We start from the raw sequence: 20,377 nt of genomic DNA on the forward strand, positions 1-20,377 counted from the left end.
TTTCCTGATGCCTATCGGTGTGAGATCCAGTCCTTCTTGTCACAGTTCTGCCCTCGTTTGAACCTAGTGGTGTCCGTGTCTTTTTTTCCTCTTAAAAATATGCCTAACCTTTGCCACTCAAAACTGACTATAGTTGGGGTAATAAATCATAGGGGAAGAGAGGGAATAAAGCAGGGCAAGTCAGGAGTTCAGCAAAGCACGGAACACTTGCTGACTGAAAATCAGGAACCTTAACTCATTGCAACTCATTTCACTAGGAAAACGGTTCTGCGTTTGGTTGTGTTGAGTCACCGGATTAGTCCCACAGTCTCTTGGATAGTTTGGCTTTCTGTCTTGCTGTCAGCCGTCTTGTTTTGAAATCTGTCTCCTTGTCTACAGCATTGCAATGGGAAAAAGCATTCAGCTTTCATAGGGAAATGAACTGAGGGAGCACATTACTCTATCTGATCTGAGGCCCTTTTTTACAGCTTCTGGTATTGCTGCCAATTAATGTCAAGCTGAGATCAGAACTTGCCCGTTCATTCTGTCTGTGCCTATGCTTAGAAACTGATCCTTCCTAAAGTGATGAGCCTGTTGAGCTTGGAGGGACCTGTGGTGGCCCTGTTCTGCATTGGCAGGTTGTGGGGCAAGGTTGGTTGCTTGCTTGGTTGGTTTTTAAAGACAGAAATAAAATGGAAATCTTGTAAAGATTAAATTGTTCAAAGCCAAATTCTGGTCTTGTTTAACCCTGGCAACTCTGCTCATTTCAAAACAAGGGGAAAAAATAAGGCAGAGTTTGGTCATAGCTCATTAAACTTTCTTCATTGCATGTGTTTATAAATAGGCTTGTAACATGTCTGTGCTAAGCTGTAAATTACCAATCCCTGAGCCTTGAGAGAAACACACAGGGAAGAAGATTCCTGTTGGAAACCCTCACATCCACCTCTCCACCCCTGCCCCAGGACCTCTCCTGTAGGGAAGACAAAAAGTGTAAAAGGAAAATGGGAAATTTATTCCATGTCGCTCCTCCTTTGACAGCCACTGGCATGCGTGTGTGGGGAGAAGAGTCTGTGGCACGTCATGTACACAAAGGCAGCTTCCCAGCCGTGACAGGCCAGTAGTTTCACCAGACACAATACTGATGAAGGTGGCTGGAGCGGTGAGGTAGCACCCGAGGAAGGAATGCTGTTCAGTGCATTGCAGGCTTTTGCTTAGCTCCATCTTTTATTCTTCCCCATATTGAAGTGTGAATATGGGTATTTTATGTTCAGTTCATAGTGGGAACTAGATTAAAGTCTTTCAAGTAAAACGGAAAGGTGGAGCATATTGAATTAAAACAGTTTGTTGGGTTGGAGTATATTTAGAGATATCATAGGTTTCCAGGAGGTGCTACAGGGCATATTTGTGACAAATAGGCTTAGTTGGCAGCTGGCCATCCATTTTCTTTTAGTTTCTCTCCAGAGCTTTTCATAAACAGGAGCTCTGAAGCTGCGAGTAATCTGACATCACTCTGATTTCTGAATTTATTTTGAATTTATTTGTGGTGAGTTCTGGGTTTTGATTCTCACCGGCAATAGATGAATTCCTTCGTGGGGTTGTCTATGGCTTTTCTTTGAAATAGTATATGTATGAAGAAATGCCTGAGAGTTTTTGTCCCAGCAATTCTTCATACACCTTGGTTGAAGGATTTGAAAAAAAAAAAAAAAAACACCTTTGCCTACACTAGCTCTGGTTCTTGGTTCTGCCAGATAAACCCAGGATCCAGGACTTAAAAGTTAAATTATTTTAAAGTCACTGACCTTCTTAAAACCTAGCGATACCAGATCTGGTAACAGGCAGGTAATTCATTGCTTACCTTGTCTTGCCATACCTTTGCCATGAGGTACTAAGACTACGAGCTCACAGGCCTCTTAGCATCAGCCTTTGTCAGCAGCTGCCCCTCAGCTGGTGCCCTGAGCTGAACCTGGGGTTCCCTGCTGCCCTCCTGCAGGGACTCTGCTCAGCAGCTGCTTGCAGTCCAGGATTTTTTTGTATGCTCATTTGTTGAGCACTGAAACCCAATGAAACTGGGTTTCATTGTTCTGGTCATCTTTCCATCCAGCTCTCCCCTGGACTTCAAAGAAACTCAGTAGGAGACAACTTTTCTGTTTAATGTTTCTCCATAAATTCTTTGCTGTGTTGACTTATGTTTTCTGGTAGGCCATTCCATGATTTTTCCAAGCAATATAGCCCCTTTCCTCCTAGGGAAAAAAAAGAAAAAAAAAAAAAACTTGTTTTGCTTTTACTGGACTAGGCTGGATCCAGCAAGGCGAAGGCCAACAGTCTTTGTTTTTTCAAAATGTTCTGTCAGTAGCTCTGTAATCACCTTTTCTATTCAGCTGTTTCATCACAGATCAGCAAGCTTTAAAATGCACGTTTTTTTTGTTGTTGTTGACAGAACAGTAAAATGCAGTCCTCTACACTTTCAGATGGATTTAAAGGCACAGTTGATACTGAAGTTAAAGGGAGCTAGCAAGGTCTAAGCCCCTTATATTTCTGTGATTTTCTCTGTTGACAAGCTTACTCATATATTTCTAATTTGCAGTGGTCTTTCCAAACCAGTTACATGACACATGGTTCTGGCCCCTTGGGGCTTCTCTAGCTACCAAACATTAGTTGGTTGTGTTTGTGCATTGGCCTCTGCTGTGGTTAGTTGGTGTTGCCAGTTGAGACAATCCAAGCAAGCTCTACCAGAGCACCCCAGAGAGGCAGAAAATGCCCCACACCATTTGTTTCGCCACACAGTGGCTTCGCTGAGCTTTCAGCCTCCCGTGTGATAGGTGGTTCAGACTGGAAGGAAGCAGCTGGTCCAACCTCCAGCTCAATGCAGGGACAACTTCAAAGTCAGACCAGTCAGGCTTCTTACTCTAAGGATGGAGATCCCACCATGACTCTGGGCACCTTTTTCACTGCTGAACCCCTCTCCACCTGAACAATTTTTTCCTTGTCAGAATTTTTAGTCAAAATTTTCCTTGCTGTTACTTGTGATCATTGCCTCTGACCCTTTGCTGTGCACTACTGTGGAACGTCTGGCTCCATCTTCCCTGTGATTCCCCATCAGGTAGCTGAAGACAGCCATGAGGGCTCCCCGTCCCCTTAGCCCTCTCCTCTCTAGGCTTCAAACTGTCTCTTAGGACAGCTGAGAGAAAAAACTGCTGAGAGAAAAACTTACACTGTTGACAGAGACACAAGTCTTACCCGTTCTACTGAAATAGGTGTATGCCAAGCTAGTTGCAAGGAAAGAACTGTGTGCCAGGCTATGTCTTGGCAAGTCAACACACATTTATTTGCCATGGTTGCTACCCAGCTGTATAATCACATTTGGTGTTGGCAAAAAGCCTTTCCTGAGTCCTGTTAAAAGGTGTAGCACACACAGAATCTAAGAAATGGTGCTATCGTTCTGTTTGGGGAAAAAAAATAAATGAGTCCCATACTTAGACGACTCCCCTGATTTTGGTATGCTCATCCAGCCCTGGCCCTCAGGAAATCTGGCACCATATGCCATTTTATCGCAGCAGCCTTAGGCTTATGGGAAGGCTTTAGTCTAGTTTTCATGGATATTCCTGTCTTTACTAAACAAAACTACACTTAGGCTGGGATTATTCTCAGTTGTAAGCCTGAAAAGCCATTTTCTGTACAAACCAGCAATCTGCCACTTTTTTCAGCATTGTGTAATATGGTTGCTCTTTCAATGTAAAACTGCACAGTCAGTGAGTTACTGAGTGGCAGGAGCGACTGGACTTTCCTCCCTCAGTAAGTAGATTTCAGACCCACACAGACCTGGGGAGCAGAACTCCCCTCAAATCCCTCCCGTCCTACAGGAGAAGTAATCTGTACTTCATTGTTTTTTCTGTGCTAAGAGATCGTTCGTATCTATCTCACTTATTAGAAATAATCAGTGTAATATGACAATGTGTTTTTCTGTTCGTGAAGGGTGTTTTTTCCTGCATGCCATAAGCAATTGTAAACTCTTCCATAGAGTTTCTTCCACAGAGATTCTGAAAAATTCACTTGGAGTTTGCATTGAGTGGATTTAAACAGAAGCCCAGCAATATCGTGCATTTTATAACCCTCTCCCAAATGCCTTATGAAGCCCTTAAAATTGCCAAAGCTCCACCATCTTGCCCCCCTCCTCCAGAAATTGGCTTATCTAAGCATAAACGTTGCCACAGAGTGATGCTGGGATGGACAAGAGGGGTCCATGGAACCTCACTGTCACCATGGCTTCATACAGCCAAGCCAAAGCTAAGGTGGGAGAAAGGGATGGGCAGTCAACAGAGTCTTCTCCATTCATGGCAAATCCCCATCGGTATTAATGTTGTCAGTGCAATGCAATGTTCACCTTTTCAGACTACTGCCCTTCTTAGTCAAGGAGTCATATTAACCAAGTGAGAAGTTCTGGCAGGAAATAACAAGGATACAATGCATTTCAGCAGTGCTTTTCATCAGATCATTCCTACTTACTTTACAAACAGAATTAAAGAAGCCTCACAACATCCCTGTGAGGTAGGTGGAAATTCTTACACCCATTTTACAGGTGGAAAAAACAGGCACCAAGAGGTAAAGTGATTATCACAGCAAGTCAGTAGCAGAGCTGGAAGTAAATCTAAGATCATTATCCTAGGCCCACTGCTCTAGACACTAAGAACACCAACTCCCACATGCTATTGTAAGCTAACACTACCTTTCTCTTCTACTTTCACCTCCTTTGGTGAATTTGACACTTGCATCTTGTGCTCCTTCCAGAGAGCCACATGATCAGTTAATGATTAATTAGCACAGGGAGCCAAGGGGGTAATACACACCTTTAAATGATCCAGGCCTGGCTCATTGTCCAGTGACTTCCCCCTTCCCAAGAAGATAAATTTCCCTGTTCTTTATATATATATATATATGTTTTGCTTAATTATTTTTTGAATACTCGGAATCCATAGCTCTGAGGCTGCTACGCAACTTCACTAGGAATTTCTTGAATAAATGATTAAATTTGTCTCTCTGAGGGGGGGAATAAAATACATTTATATGCTATCACATCCAGAAATAATCCTTTGCTCATCTGTAGGGCCTTCCATCCAAGGACCTCCCATTCTATTACTAACACAATATATTGAGCCTCACATCGTCTTTGTGAGGTAGAAAATGATTCCCGATTGTACAAGGAAGAATGACGTGCTGACAGTCCCACGGTGATTTCACTGCAGAGATGAGGCTGAACACCATAAAACCTGACTGTTAGTTCCCTGCCCAGTTTGCTGAGAAGTGCTGCTTTGATGCCGTGGCTCATACTTGGCAGCTGCAGCTTCTTCAGCAGCCTGGCAGGGCACTCGAAAATCGGCTTGAAAGAAATCAACAAGCAGCTGACGGGTTGCAGGAGGAAAACATTGGCTTAATTCATTGCACTGTCATGACCTGGAGGAAGAAATGAGCTTTCCTGCGGCAGCTGTGAAAGAACTACAGAGTGTCCATTCAGTATGTTGCATGTAGTGTATTCTACTGAGGCACTCCACTGAAAAAGAATGACATACTCGACATGTTATGATTAAAGACTGGACTGTCTGACAGCCATATTATGAATCATAAACCTCTGATGAATAAGCACTCATCTTTAAGTAGTCCAATGATCTAATGAAGGTAGGCATGTCAGAGGTCAGGAACAGGGATGGTTATTAAAATATTTTGCAGGTAAAAGGACTTTTCAAGTAATTAGAAGGAAATGGGGGTTGAGGGAATGTTCATCTAGTCTGGTAAATTGGTATCTGGAAGGGTCAGATGTTCTGAAGAAAGTAGAAGATACCTCACACTGAATGGTTACAGGTTACTCTTTTCCCTACAGGGAAGTGTTTCCAACACCCTTCGATGAGTAGGTTCTTTTATGCTTAGACCTATTACAACTCTCTTTTCTCTGTGAAGAAAAAAAAAAAAAAAAAAAAGGTAATACATCCCACCTAGTATAAATGTGGTGGTTTTGCTGTTCATTTGCATTCAATCCTCTTTCTAGGATTCTAGTAGAGTATTGGGCACAGTGGAATCTTCTCATGGAATCACAGAATGGTTTGGGTTGGAAGGGACCTTAAAGACTGCCCAGTTCCAACCCCCTGCCATGGGCAGGGACACCTCCCACCAGACCAGGTTGCCCAAGGCCCCATCCAGCCTGGCCTTGAACACCTCCAGGGATGGGGCATCCACAGCTTCTCTGGACAGCCTGTGCCAGGGCCTCACCACCCTCACAGTAAAGAATTTCTTCCTAATACCCAATCTAAACCTACCCTCCTTTAGATTAAAGCCATTACCCCTTGTCCTGTCACGACACTCCCTGACAAAGAGTCCCTCCCCAGCTTTCTTGTAGGCCCCCTTTAGGTACTGGAAGGCCGCTATTAGGTCTCCCTGGAGCCTTCTCTTCTCCAGGCTGAACAGCCATAACTGTCTCAGCCTGTCTTCATAGGAGAGGTGCTCCAACCCTTTGATCACCTTCGTGGCCCTCCTCTGGACTCACTCCAACAGGCCCATGTCCTTTTTGTGTTGGAGGCCCCAGAGCTGAATGCATTTTTCCTTCTGAAAAACTCTCTTTTCTCATTTTTGTTTGGCTAGGTGCTTTTCATTTGTGTTAACTGTTCTTCTGTTTCTGTATTAAGAGAATGGGTAAATGGTAGCTTCCAAATTCTCCCCCTGCATGTTCCTTCACATATCTTGCTTTGCCGTATCTTTTCCCAAAACTGAGGAGCTACCTTCCAGTCTTCCTTCACAAGGAAGTTTCTCTTAAAAACCTAGCAGCCTTTCTCAAAGGAGCAAAGATTATGACCACGGGCTGCAAACCTTGGGAAAATATACAGTCCCAAGGGGAGCAAAAGAATTAATAGTGTAAAAAATAAATGGCACCGCTATGGTGCTGAAGAATCCCAACACACCCTACAAACTTTCTACATATGTACAGCTTACTTCACACATCAGTGAAGTTCAGCCACCTTTGTGCTAGAACATGGCAGCTGCGAAACAAGGAATGGGACCTCCACCAAGCAGGTTACATCAGTGACAGAGGTGATTGTACGAGGGGTTGCCTGGGCTGGGACACAGTAGAGCAGGACAGCTCGTGTGAGTCCAAGCCCACCCGAGATCCATCTCAGACACCCATTTGACTTCAGTGGGCTTTGAGTCAGCCCTGCTACAATGGGAGTCGGCAGGGGGTCTTTTCTAGCTAATGGCAGGATGAGTTCTATGCATTGTGCCAAAGACTGTTTTTTTCCTGACCTGGATTAGGGCCTGCCCTGGGAACAATGGAATGGGCTGCAGCCCAGCAGAAAGAATTCGCTGAGCTGGCAGGGTCTGAGGTTTGCAGAGCAGAGCAAATGAGAGTGCATACCTGCACTTTTCTGGCATGAGGCTCAGTTTTAGGAGGGACACAGCTGGTAACCTAAAGCTTTTAAATGTACTTCTGCACTGTCCCAGCCCAAAGGTGCTGCTGCAGTCATAAAAATAGAAATCCACAGACATTTAAACATTTGCAAGCACATGCTTTTCTGCCTTTTGTAACCAAAAAGATTTACTGAGGCTCTGAGAGTTCTGCACAGACCTGTTGGCACAAGAGGTCTAAATGATCTTTTGAAAGGTCTTGTTTTATTCAAGACTTTGGCGTTTAATGTTGAAGTAGACCACTGGATGGCTCCGGTCTGTCAAATTAAAAACAAAGGATGTCAAAAGACCATTATCTTATCAGACTTTACAAACTAGAACAACCAGTTTTGTATTCAGAGGTTTAAATTGTCACATAGTCACCCAGTCCTGTGGTTTAGGTTCACAGGTGCCTTCAGGACACCATACCTGAGATTTGCTGAGTGCCTGTAAGTCTGGGAGCTCCAGGAACTGAGCACATGTCAGGATCATGCCGTGAAGGCTTGTATTTGGTTTCATGCTCTGGGGACTGTAGCTGTCCCTCCTTTCACAGAAAACTTCCCACGTTTGCTTTGCTAAATCGAGTTTCAGATCTTTAAGTCACAAGACTACAAGTAAAAAATATATCACTTGAATTTATTCTTCCCAGTGCTCTGAAGTAGGCTTGGGGCTGGATGACCCTCTTGGGAACAAAGAATCCATCTGTGGGCATCTGCTAAATCCTAGAAGAGAGCTAGTGTTAACCTTGCCCACTGTCACTATCACTTGAAGAGTAAAAATATTTTTGAAAAAAGGGAAAATATTTTTACCTAACTCAAATTTGCACGTATAAACAAGTTGTGGACATTTTTGGCATTTGCTTTCTGAATAGAGAGGGAAAATAGTGCTTACTATTATAGTGTGGTGATGCTAAACACAGAATTCACTTTGTAAATTAAATAAATGCAATTCCATGCCAACGGCGAAGGGGAGATCTGCTCAGTATGCAATAGGTGAAAACAGAAAGAGAAATACTAGATAAGGTCGTATATCAGCTGTCCCCCTAGCTGGCTCATGAGACAAATCCTCCCCACTTTCCTAGAAAAATTTGGAACACAAAGCTTCCAGTAAGTACATTCACAGTGGTGACATTTGGGTTTCACTGCTATGTTTGGTCTTAAAAGATATCAGTTATGTTTACAGTGTAGATATTACTGTAAGGAATGAGCTGGCATGTGGAAACAGGGAAAATGTTCCTTTTCAAATGGACATATAGGGCAATTAAGGCACAGTTACCATGATAGTACCTTTCCAGTTGAGAATCTCAAGCGGAAATAATATTCAAATGACCATTTAGCACTTTGCTTAAAATATCTTTTGATTCTTTCTTCTTTCTTTTCCTCCTTTTCCTTTTCATGTGCTCCCTGTATCCTGCAGCCTCATACAGTCAAATCATCTGACCTGGCACGGCTGCTGGCTTTACTTAGCCTGCTGAGGGGTCTCAAATCAGTGGCGAGTTCAGCAGGTGCTGAAGGCCCTTCCACTTCATCGCTCGCCACCTCCTCCTCCGCTTTCTTCACCCCTGGCTCTTCCTGAGGTCCTGGCTGCTCCTCTTCTTGTTCTTCTTCCTCCTCTGCTCTTACCTTCTCCTGTTCCGGTTCCTTAGCTTGTGCATATGATGGTAACCTCTCATCAAATGCCCTGGAGAGATCTTCCAGTGGCCCAATCCCAATCTTCTCCTCGAACTCATTGAAGCCAGACGGAAGGGGACTGGGCTCAACCCCTACTTCTGTGAGAGGGAAATAGTGGGACACTGGCTTCTCTTCTTCTAGCAGCTTGTAGCCTTTGGCCTTTGGGATGGAGGAGACTGTGATGGCATGGAGGGGCTTCTCTGGCACCTCCCCGAGTTGCTCCTCTGCTGGTCTTCTCAGTGCCCTCCGGATCCTTTTCAGGATCAAGTGACTGATCTCCACCAGGTTGAGGAAAAGGGACACAGAAGCCACCACAAGCATGAACATAATAAAGATGGTCTTCTCTGTGGGCCTGGAGACAAAACAGTCCACAAGATTGGGACAGGGCCACCGCCCACAGCGGTAAAGGGGGAGAATTCGGAAGCCATACAGGAAATACTGGCCAACTATGAAACCCACTTCAAAGAGCATTTTGAAAATGATGTGGGAGATGTAGGTTCTTAGGAGGGTCCCCTCCAGGCGAAACTTCTTTGTCCCATCAGGGTTGTTGCCTTTGTTTTGATTTGGAGCCAGGGGCAGCTTCTCTTCATCCACTTCAGCTTGCTGACGCCTCTCGGCTTCCTCCCTCTCTTTCCTCTTCTCCTCCATGCGGACATGGTGCACTGCATGCCCAAAGTACACTAGCGAAGGCGTGGATACAAAAATGATCTGTAGGACCCAGAGCCGGATGTGGGAGATGGGGAAGGCCTCGTCATAGCAGACGTTCTCACAACCAGGTTGCTGGGTGTTGCACACGAAGTCTGACTGCTCGTCTCCCCATACGAGTTCGGCAGCTGTCCCCAGGATCAGGATGCGGAAAATGAAGAGCACTGTGAGCCAAACTCTCCCGATGACAGTGGACTGCTCATTCACCTGCTCTAAAATGTTCCCCAAGAAACTCCAGTCACCCATTTCTTACTGTCTAAGGAAAGAAAAAAGAAAGAGAATGACCACAAGTTATGCTAAATTTAAAAGATTTCATGTTTTCCCACTGATGCCTGTTGTTGCTTTCAACTAGTAAGTATTTCCCTAGCATGCTTTGGAAACAGAAAGAAGGTTGCTTGCTTGCCCTGATCACAATGATTTATTAGCAAGAGAAGTTCTGAGAAGCCAGAGCAAACTGCTTACCAAATTCTTTCTTCCTTGGCTCTAAACAGTCACTTACTTTTGAGCCAAGGAGTATATTTAACTCCTATTCCAGATAGGAGTCTTCTGTGGTCTCTTGTAAGCTCAGTTACGTGTGCCTGCTTAGATTTTATACACGTACAGACACTTGCCAGCAGTACAGAAGAACACATTTATCAGCATGCAGCTGCAGCGGTTAGAAGGAGTGAAGCTTTCAAGCACCCAGGCTCTTCTTCAGCAGAGCCACACATGGGTCAAACAGATCTCAAATTGGTGCCCGTCTTGTATGTATACAAACCTGGACTCTCTATAGGTTGCATATATTAAATGTGCATTAGAAATCACTCTGTTAGGTAATAATAGCAATAGCAACAGCATTACTATGTTACTAATATTTTATAAGATTAATAACTACCATATTTACTAGTTTTGCTATACAATATGCATTATATACAGTATAATTATTTAGCATTATTGGAGTTATTGTATCTGCTTTTCAAGTCAGTTGCCTCACTGACATTGGAACCAACCTGGAGAGAAACATGAAGATCTATCAACTGGGACCTAAAATACTAGTTTCTCTATAAAACGTGTGTTGCTATCCCAGGCTAACACAGAGACGGAAGCCAGCTACAGATATCGTATTGGAAAGCTAAGAAAGTAGTCCGTTTTCAAGAAATGCAGGTCAAACATTACATCCCTCAATATTTTTACATGATAAGATTATTTCTGGCCACGACTTCATCCTGCATATCCAAAACTTTCTACTGTTTAATTTTAGGTAAGGGAAAAATCTATGAAAGAGGGAATAAAGAGGAAACTTTTTAGGGATTGTCTGATTTAATGTATCACAGTAGTCTGAAGACTCTGAGGAATACAGAATATTATAGTGATCCAGAAAGAGCGACTTGTGGACAACACCAATGGGAACAGCTAACATTATTCACAAAATAGCTGTTCGCAGGGACCTAGAAGTCCATCATTTAGATGCTACCTCCATCTATAGTTTTCTAGATGCAGACACACATATCCACGTGCTGAGAAAAAGGAATGTACAGTCAACAGTATGGAAATCTGAGTATCTCAACTTCCCTCCTCCTTCAGATAGCACTGGGATTTATTTGTGATGCCATATGTTATGACACACCAACGCATACCAGTCTGTTTCAGCTACTCTGTGTACATATTCACACATAGACAAACACACAAAATATTGAGAGTTCTGTGACTCTGGGGAATTTCACAAATTTTCAACCAAAAAATCCTTGTGATGTCATTTTTCTAAAACAAGATGGACTGATTATTCTCATCTTGAAACACCGTAAAATTTTAACCCCAGACATTCACATTAGAAAATGAAGAACAGAACACAGTCCTTCAGCGTGCACAAACACCTTGCAAGCACAAGCAGCAAACATCTAATTTAATCACTGAAGAAAATTGCTACTTTCTCAGTCATTAAAGTTGTGTAAAGGAGTGTGTTAATGTCAGCACTTACATTAACAAGTCTAGCAGAAGATTATGCTGTTTACATACATTATCTAAACTGATTTAAACATTCTCTCTCTGCAAATTCACAGAGCAAAGTACACCAAACAGTTACCAATCATGTGCAACTCTGTAAAAAACATGACTGCACAATATAAACTCCATTGTCCCCCAGGCACTGCAGTGAACTACATCCCTTTCTTTCCGTGTGAGTCACACTGATGTATCCACAGCTACCAGTTGAACATTTCCATTACAGCATGGTAGAGCATTCTAGATGCGATAAACCTTATCACACAGAAAACTCACTTTAGAAGAGATGGAAAAATGTTTCCTGATTCCATCAGGTGCCTCACTTGTGGCTTGCTACACTTGGCTAAACTCCTCCTGCGATCACTTCTGAACTAGCCACATTTTTCAACACTCTGTCATGACCACCCTATTTTCTGCAAGTGAAGCGATTCAAGGTTTCTCAGTTGGTTCAACTCTAAGGAACAATTTCGGGTGGACTGGAGATGAATGGTTCAACCAATTCAGATGCCTAGGACTCCACCTGCAGTCAGCCAGCTCCTCAAATCTCAAAAAAAAAAAAAAAAAAAAGATGAAAGAGATGAATTTACGCAGTCCCCTTTTCCCTTAAATTGCCTGTCATGAGGAAAAGAGCTGGAGTCCACCTAAGCCCACTCAGAGTTGACAAACCTGTATTCCTAACTCACATGGGCTTTCTGCAAACCCCCTCCCTGCTGTTCCAGCCACTGCAATCTAAGCACACCACCAGCAAGAAAGATCATATAGATTAAGGATGTTGAGCAAGCAACTTGCCACTGGGAAAGGTTCCACCGAAGAATTGTGTCCCCCTCCTCTCTTGGCACTCTGCAGTGAAGAGTGAACTTTTGTCTCTCTTCTTCCCTACCCTAAAAGTCCCAATCTTGTCGCACGACTGAGCAGATGTGACTGAATTGGCTCTGATGGCAGGTTTTAGTTGCCCTGCAATATTTAAGCTCCGAGCCAGACGGCTTTATGAAGTGAGTGACAGTTGGTGACGTGGGGAACAATAGAGAGAAAAAAAAAAAAAAGAAAAAAGACAGAGAAAGAGAGGCAGAGACACAGAGAGAAGAATCCACTGAACATGAAAAAGTGGAGGGGGGAGAGGAGCAGGCAACGGGCAGTGAAAACCTAATACATGCATAAAGGGGAGTTCACACAGTTAAGCAGGGACTGAAGCATCTCTGCAGATCTGCTGTGGTTCAGCACAGCTCTGTGTGTCCCCACTCACTAGTCTCTGCGAGTCATGGTATGACAGGTGAAAAGGGAGCACCCACATCTCTGATGGTGGCAGAACTAATTGAATTAATTTATTACCCTAGACCCAGCTCTGGCAACCAAGGCACACAGCTGATTTCCAGCGCAGGTGTTCACTAAGGCACTGCATCTGAATTTGGCATTCTTGGATACTTTGGTCTGCTCTTTAACATCTTTTACTAGGAAAAAAGAACCATCAGTCAATCTTAACCAAAGCTGAGAAATACTACTTGTACCACCTAGCCTTTCAGTGTCTTTGTTCTGCTTAGTTTTTCTTCCAAATGCATTTTGCACATGCATCAAAAATGTCTAAAACAAACTGTTTTGTTAAGGAGTGTAGCCGAATTCCATCAGCCCAGCGAACAGGAATGTTACCTCAGGCATACTTGCCTACCCTCAGCCATCTGCAAAAATGCTGGAGAGCCTGCAGAAGAGAAATATCTCACGTTCGGTAATGCATCCTCAAGTACAACTGCACTATGAGTTTTGATTATGAGGCAAAGGATATGACTTTATTCTGAGGTGGTATTTTTGTAGGTTTTTCTGTATGAACTGCTCAGAATGTTTTCTCGGTGCCCAGCTCTGAAGAAAAAGATTATGGGGTGCAAGATCTGCTAAGCAATGATACAGGTACCAAGCCTATAAAGTGACAAATCAGCAAGTTGCTCTGCTCCCTATTTACACAAAATTATCACGGAATTTAATTACCCAGAATAGCTCTGGGAGACGCTGTTTCTAGAAAAGTTGTCATTTGAAAGAGATATAACATGAGGGCCACAAAATTATTATATCTTCAAACCAATCATTTGAGGCCTCTTTTGGGCACAAATGCCCAGAAATGCTTAAGTAAGTTCAGAGCTTCAATTCAACAGCTGTCTTCCCAAGCAGCTTTTAAGCTGAGTTGCACAGTCCCAGTATCTAAGGCACAACTGGAGGCAGAGAGGATGGTTTTCAGGCTGTATTTCAAAAGAGCTAGAGATGGAAGAGAATCAAATTTTGCAAGAGGGACCAGTTTAGAGACAAGAAAAATCAATCTTTATGCATAAAGTTGGAATAAAGGTCATATTCTGAACACCTTAATAAATCACTCTCTTAATAGAGAAGTAGTAGAGGTCTGGTACATGACATTTTTCTGCTCAAGCTATATAAAGCATTGGAAGAGACTTCCTGGCGAGAGGACACACAGAGGAGAAGATACAGAGCCCACGAATATGCACTGATTAAGAACAGGCACAGTTTGTTCAACAAGAGGAATAAGGATGGTAAGGAAGAGTACGGAATTATTTTGTTGCTTTGTTTTGCTAGACACTGCTGAGATAAACTAGGATTAGTACATGAGTCATGTACTAATGGTCATCACTGCCACCCTCATCCCCACTTTGGGAAGCAGTAAAAGACAGAGGACTGACTGATACAACCAGGAGCTAACGTCTTTAAATAATGCCTGCAAGCTGCCATATCAGAGGCCAAATGGTTCAGACATTAAACTGCCCATCCCTTTTCAGACTGAAACTATTCTTTTGAAAAACAGCTCTGGCTGAACATGCGTATCCCTTTTCTGGGCCCTATCTCTCTAATTAAATAAGCCAAAACTGAGATCTGGTATGTAACTACATGGCTACAGTCCATCTCTTAATTACACCCAGCTACTGTCAGAGACATTTCCCATTAACTTCCTATCTGCCATTTGCAAATACTATCCAAATATCAAACACTTTCTGGCAAGATGCAGAACTGCTTGCAAGATGTAGCTGATGCAGAAATTATATTCAAGTCACTGCAACACTGACAGTGCCAGATCAACAATGGCCAACACTTCCAACCTGTGTACCTGGCCTAATTTTTATGCTTTCATTAAGTAACCTGTAGAAGTGCTGACTGCATCCGTCACCAAATACCAGTACAAGAAATATCTGTGGCTAGTGAGAGTAATATTGATACTAGGACTTCTTGCCTTCAGAAGAACCATGGATGACTCTAGCACTTCTAAGACATTGTTTTCTTTGGAAATAAGTTTGATTCATTGAGGAGAGCTCATAGCAAGCTCACTACCCAGTACTTCAGGAGAGCAGACTTTGTCCTCTTCAGGGATCTGCTTGATAGAGTACCTTGGGATAAAGCCCTGGGGGGGAAGAGGAGTCCAAGAAAGCTAATATTCAAGAATCACCTCCTCCAAGCTCAAAGAGTGATGCATCACAGCAAAGAAGAAGTCAGGCAAAAATGCCAGAAGGCCTTCACGGATGATCAAGAAGCTCCAGGACAAACTCAAAATCAAAAAGGAAGCCTACAGAGAGTGGAAGCAAGGACAGGTCACCTGGAAGGAATACAGAGAAATTTTCTGAGCAGCCAGGGAACAGGTTAGGAAAGCTAAAGCCCTGTTAGAATTAAATCTGGCCAGGAATGTCAATGTCAATGAGAAAGGCTTCGTTAGTGTCTCAGTGATAAAAGACTAAGAAAAATGTGGGGCCTCTCCAGAAGGAAGCAGAAGACCTGATTACCTAGGATCTGGAGAATGCCGAGGTACTCAACAGCATCTTTGCCTCAGTCTTCACCAGCAAGAGCTCTAGCCACATAGTGTAAGTCCCATAAGGCAAAGGCAAGGACTGTGAGAATGAAGAACCACCCACTGTAGGAGAAGATCAGGTTCAAGACCATCTAAGGAATCTGAAGGTGCACAAGTCTATGGGACCTGATATGATGCATCTGAGGGTCCTGAGGGAACTAACAGATGAAGCTGCTAAGCCACTAGCCATCATATTTAAGAAGTGGCAGCCTGGTGAAGTCCTCACCAACTGGAAAAGGGGAAACATAACCTCCACTTTTAAAAAAGAAAAAAGGAAGACCATTCAGAAGAGAGCCACAAGAATGATCAGAGGGCTGGAGCACCTCTCCTAGGAAGACAGGCTGAGAGAGTTGGAGTTGTCCAACACAGAAGAGAAGGCTTTGGGGAGATGTTAGAGCAGCCTTCCAATACCTAAAGGGGACCTACAAGAAAGCTGGAGAAGGACTCTTTATAAAGGAGGGTAGCGATAAGATAAGGAGTAATAGTTCTGTACTAAAACAGGGTAGGTTTAGATTAGATGTGAGGAAGAAATTCTTTACTCAGAGGGTGGTGAGGCCCTGGCACAGGCTGCCCAGAGAAACTGTGGATGCCCCATCCCTGGAAGTGCTCAACGCCAGGCTGGATAGGGCTTTGGGCAACCCGGTCTGGTGGGAGGTGTCCTTGCCCATGGCAGGGGGGTGGAACTGGGTGGTCTTTTAAGGTCCCTTCCAACCCAAATCATTCTGTGATTCTATGACTTCTCATCCTTGAGCTGCTTTGAAGTTGGTCACTGAGCTCCCATCTCCCGGCACCACTGAGACAGTAAAATCTCCACTATAACTCAGTCTTTTGCTCACAAACTGCGAGGTCACTTGGGGAATGTGAGATTTTTCATTCCAGATGGATTTCCAACACAGACATGATGTCAGGACAAGGCAGGGCCATGCTATTGAACAGCTCTGTTCATGCATGATAGCAGATTGTGCAATTATATAGCGCATAACCCTGGATAATGATACCTCTCCCTCAAACAAAGTTATCTTCTCCTGATCTGCTTAGCTAGAAAGTGGCACATGCTTCCTGTTCTTCTGCTGAACACACAAACCTTTCACTCATGGCTGAAGCTGAATACCAGATATATTCAGCCTCCCTACAAGAACCTGGGAGATTTACCCAACACTCTTATTTGTTAGATGACCGCCCAACTTAGCGGACACTTGCTTTCTAGTGACATGCTTCTTCCACCCTTGAGCCAAAGCTGCCTATCAGTCTGATCACTAGAGATGAGAATCTCCTCAGACTTTCTCTTCTCTCTACCACCTACTGGACTCAGAAATCATTCATAAGTACTTAGTGCTGGGCAAATCTTTGGGCAGAACTTGCCATGTCCATGCAAAACTGGCAAATGTCAGTGTCCCCACTTTAAGGGCAGAGCTCTGAGATTTTTCCAGGATTTGCCCAAAGTTCAGCATCTCTTCAGAGCCCTCAGGGAACTGGGGAATACATTTTGCTAGAAAACTGCAAACAAAATACAAACAAAAGAGAGGAAGAAAAATAGAAAGCATCAAGGAGGGAAATTGGGGAAGTATGCAAGTAACAGAAGAGGTAAAGTCAGGGTTGGATTATGCTGGGGCTCAAGTGGAAGATAAATACTTATGGGAAATATGTTTTTAATTTAAGGGATGGAACAAAACTAGACAATGAATAAAGATAAGCAGAGCAAAAGTGGAATGCCTTTCAATATCTCTTTAACTTAAATGCAGTTCTGCTCTGAAAATTACTGTTATAAAAGGACCTGGGGAATTACAGGCCAGTCAGCCTGTGATACTAGAAAGATACTGGAGCCAATTATGAAACAATCAATTTATAAGTATCTAAAGGACAATAAGGTGATAAGAAACAACCAGCAGGGAATTATGAAGAACAAACCCTGTCAAACCAGGCTAATTTTCTTCTTTGACTAATAGGTCTGGTAGATGAGAAGGAAATGGTAGATATCAAGTATGTCGACTTCAGTGAGCATTTCAGAAATATCTAGATCACAGACCCCCCAGAGCAGCAAGCAGACCACTGTGCAGCGTCTACACATGTTGAAGTACCATAATCAAGGGTAATTATCAGGGCTTCACTTTGCCAGCTGGGAGGATCACCTTCCTGAAGTTCTGGCCCCAGGGCTGGTCTGCATTTCCCTGAGTGATTCAGACAACGGAACAGAGGACAAAATGTAAAGGATGGCAGCTGGTTTGGGGTCTGCCATCCCTTCTGAAAGTAGAGGGACAGGAGAGATCAGAAGTTGAAATGAATGGGAAACACTGGAGAGCTGGCCTGCAGAGGTGATTGTACCAAGGTATAATTCAGAAATGGTGAGGGCATAGACACCAAACACACTGGTCCAAAGTAGATCATAACCATTTCGACAGCAGTGCAGCACAGAAAGGGCTGGGGTGGGCCTGAATATGAGTCTGTTAAGTGAGATTCCCACAGAAAAAAGACAAATCTCATTCTGAAGTGCTTTAAGGGGAGTTTTGTGTATAAGACAAAGGAAGCAATTATTCTGTGCATTTACTTGGTATTGCTGAGCTCTCAGCAGGAACAGTATGTCCAGTTCCAGGCACCACATTTTACAGAAGATGTTGACAAATTGGAGAAAGTCCAAAAGCAAACAACAAAATGGTAAGAGATGCAAAAAAAAAAACATGACTTATAAGGAATGGATAAAAGAACTGGGTTTGTTTTCTCTAGGAAAAGAACAACAGGAGGGGAAGCATGGTAACAGTCTTCCAGTGCATAAACGTTTGTTACAATGGGTGGAAAGACTAAGCAGTTGTCCTCCACATTCACCAGAAGTAGAAGAAGAAATAATCAGCTTAATTTGCAATAAAGATGATATAGCTAAGCATTAGAAAAACACTTTGCAGCGGTAAGAACAGCAATGCACTGCAGCACACTGCTTGGGGAGGCTGTAGAATCACAGGAGGTTTTTATGAAGAGGTAAACAAACATCTGTTAAGAATGATCTTATCTCATAAAAAGGAAAACAATTGGAAGGGAAGGAGGAGGCTTTCTGAGGTCTTTGTCCCTATGTTTTTATCATTTCTTGGCATTTGTCTCTGAGAAATATCTTCAGAAAATAAAAAGTATCTTGCCACCCACCCTGAAAACTCAGCCTGGACATCCTGAGTTGCCTAAACCACACAGCGCAATGCTGAGCTGGGCAGATATCAGCTCAGGTCTGAAAGCAGGTCTGCTGTGTCAGCAACATGTTCCACTTTAGCTAATTATCTCCTCTCTAGAGTGGGGCTAATGAGCTGGGGCAGTGTGAAGCACACTGGTGCTATGCTGCTTCCCACGCTGGGGCTAGCTCGTCCCAGGCTAGCAGAGGTGTCTCCACAACACTCTGCCTGCCTGCCCTGCAAGGAGGGCTGTCTTTGAGGAAGCTTTGGGATGGTCACTGCTTTATACCTTCACTTCAGTAAGTAGTGATGGCTCTGAATGTGCTATGGACTTAGAGCTATGTGCTCAACCTAACCCCATTTCGACCAATTTGTTCTCCTATTATCGCAACTGTAAGATTAAATGCCATGCCTTATTTAGAGCATTTCATCTGGACATTAAAGCTAACCACAAAAAACAGCGTGCGAGTGACCCACGGCACTGCCAGTAAGAACCTCTTCTTCTCACACAGTTTAGTGCTGACCTTTTCCGGAGATGCTGATTTTATCTTTGGGCAGGAGGAATAAGAGCCACCCACCTCATCTCGGCAGAACCGCTGTAGCGGCATTAGCAAAGCAAAAATAGGAAACAGCCTCTGCCAAGCGGTCTCTCGGGCTGCTGCATCCTAAACCACTAGCGGGCGGTGTTTTCTCACTCATGTACTCACGCCAGGGGAGACCGAGGGATGCAATGGCTGGGAAAGAAGGCACGAGGTGTCTGTTACGCTGTCTGCAGCCTACCTTTCTCTTCCCTCATTTCTTAGACTTTTTCTGCAGATACAAAACTAAGACAAGCACAAGATGATGCAGTAATATCTGTCCTGAATACTATTTTTATAGTACCTTTTGAACAGTTAAATAGATGTAGATAAGCTGATGTGAAGATCACTTTTTTATGGCATTGATTTTACCTATGCAAACAGTGTCGACTTTGTTGACAAAGCACTCCTTTTGCTAGTATAGTCTGTGTTTTCTCTTTAATCTGTATCCCTTACCCAGCAAAAATTTGTGATGTACACCAACTGACCTGCATGATTTCCCCTTTAATAAGAGCACAGTTAATAATAAAATCTGAACTAAGCTCATGAAGTACCTGTAAGGCAAAGGAGACACACTGTCAATGGTCAAAGGTAGGTGTCGTAGTACCACAGCAGAAGCACAAACAGCACTAGGAAGAGAAGAATAATCTTAGACACATGATTTCACTGCTCGGCATGATTTCACTTAGAACTTGACTGAGCTTCACAGACCTTTACAACAGTGCCCAGGTTAGAAATCCCACGTTCTCACCCTAAAGCAGATGTTATTTCTGAACAGGTGCACTGGGACAGGGCACAGAGCTTGTAGGCAAGGTGGAGCATGTGCATTACAGGGCCATCATAGAGAAAATACCTCTCCTGGGTCTTCATGTGTCCTCTTACCTAGCCCTTTCTCTTGCCCTGAACATGCCCCGCGTCAGACATGGAGATGCAGCACATCAGCTGGAGGGCATCACTGAGAAGACCTGAGAATACAGGCAGCTGCATACTTAGGTGGCCCCAGGACTCAAATTTCTCTCTACATATTTTCTAGATTATGTCCTTTCCACGGCTGTT

At 43.5% G+C, this 20,377-nt stretch overlaps 1 protein-coding gene across 6 annotated transcripts in view; it reads right to left on the minus strand.

Moving 5' to 3' along the window:
* Positions 1-605: 605 nt before the first annotated feature.
* The window catches only part of GJA8 (gap junction protein alpha 8), a 60,978-nt gene continuing 41,206 nt past the window's right edge, over positions 606-20,377 (minus strand). For 5 of the 6 annotated variants that reach the window (XM_083806178.1, XM_083806177.1, XM_083806181.1 and 2 more), the window contains one exon: positions 606-10,035. In XM_083806178.1, the coding sequence (XP_083662304.1) occupies positions 8,823-10,025 (1,203 nt within the window). In that variant the 5' untranslated portion in view covers positions 10,026-10,035 and the 3' untranslated portion in view covers positions 606-8,822. Of the gene's footprint in view, positions 10,036-19,875; positions 20,135-20,377 lie in introns of those variants that run through there. The other variant, XM_083806182.1, reaches the window with a different exon arrangement.

This window comes from Anser anser (genome assembly GCF_964211835.1).
Source record: "Anser anser genome assembly, chromosome: 1".
Classification (NCBI taxonomy): domain Eukaryota; kingdom Metazoa; phylum Chordata; class Aves; order Anseriformes; family Anatidae; genus Anser; species Anser anser.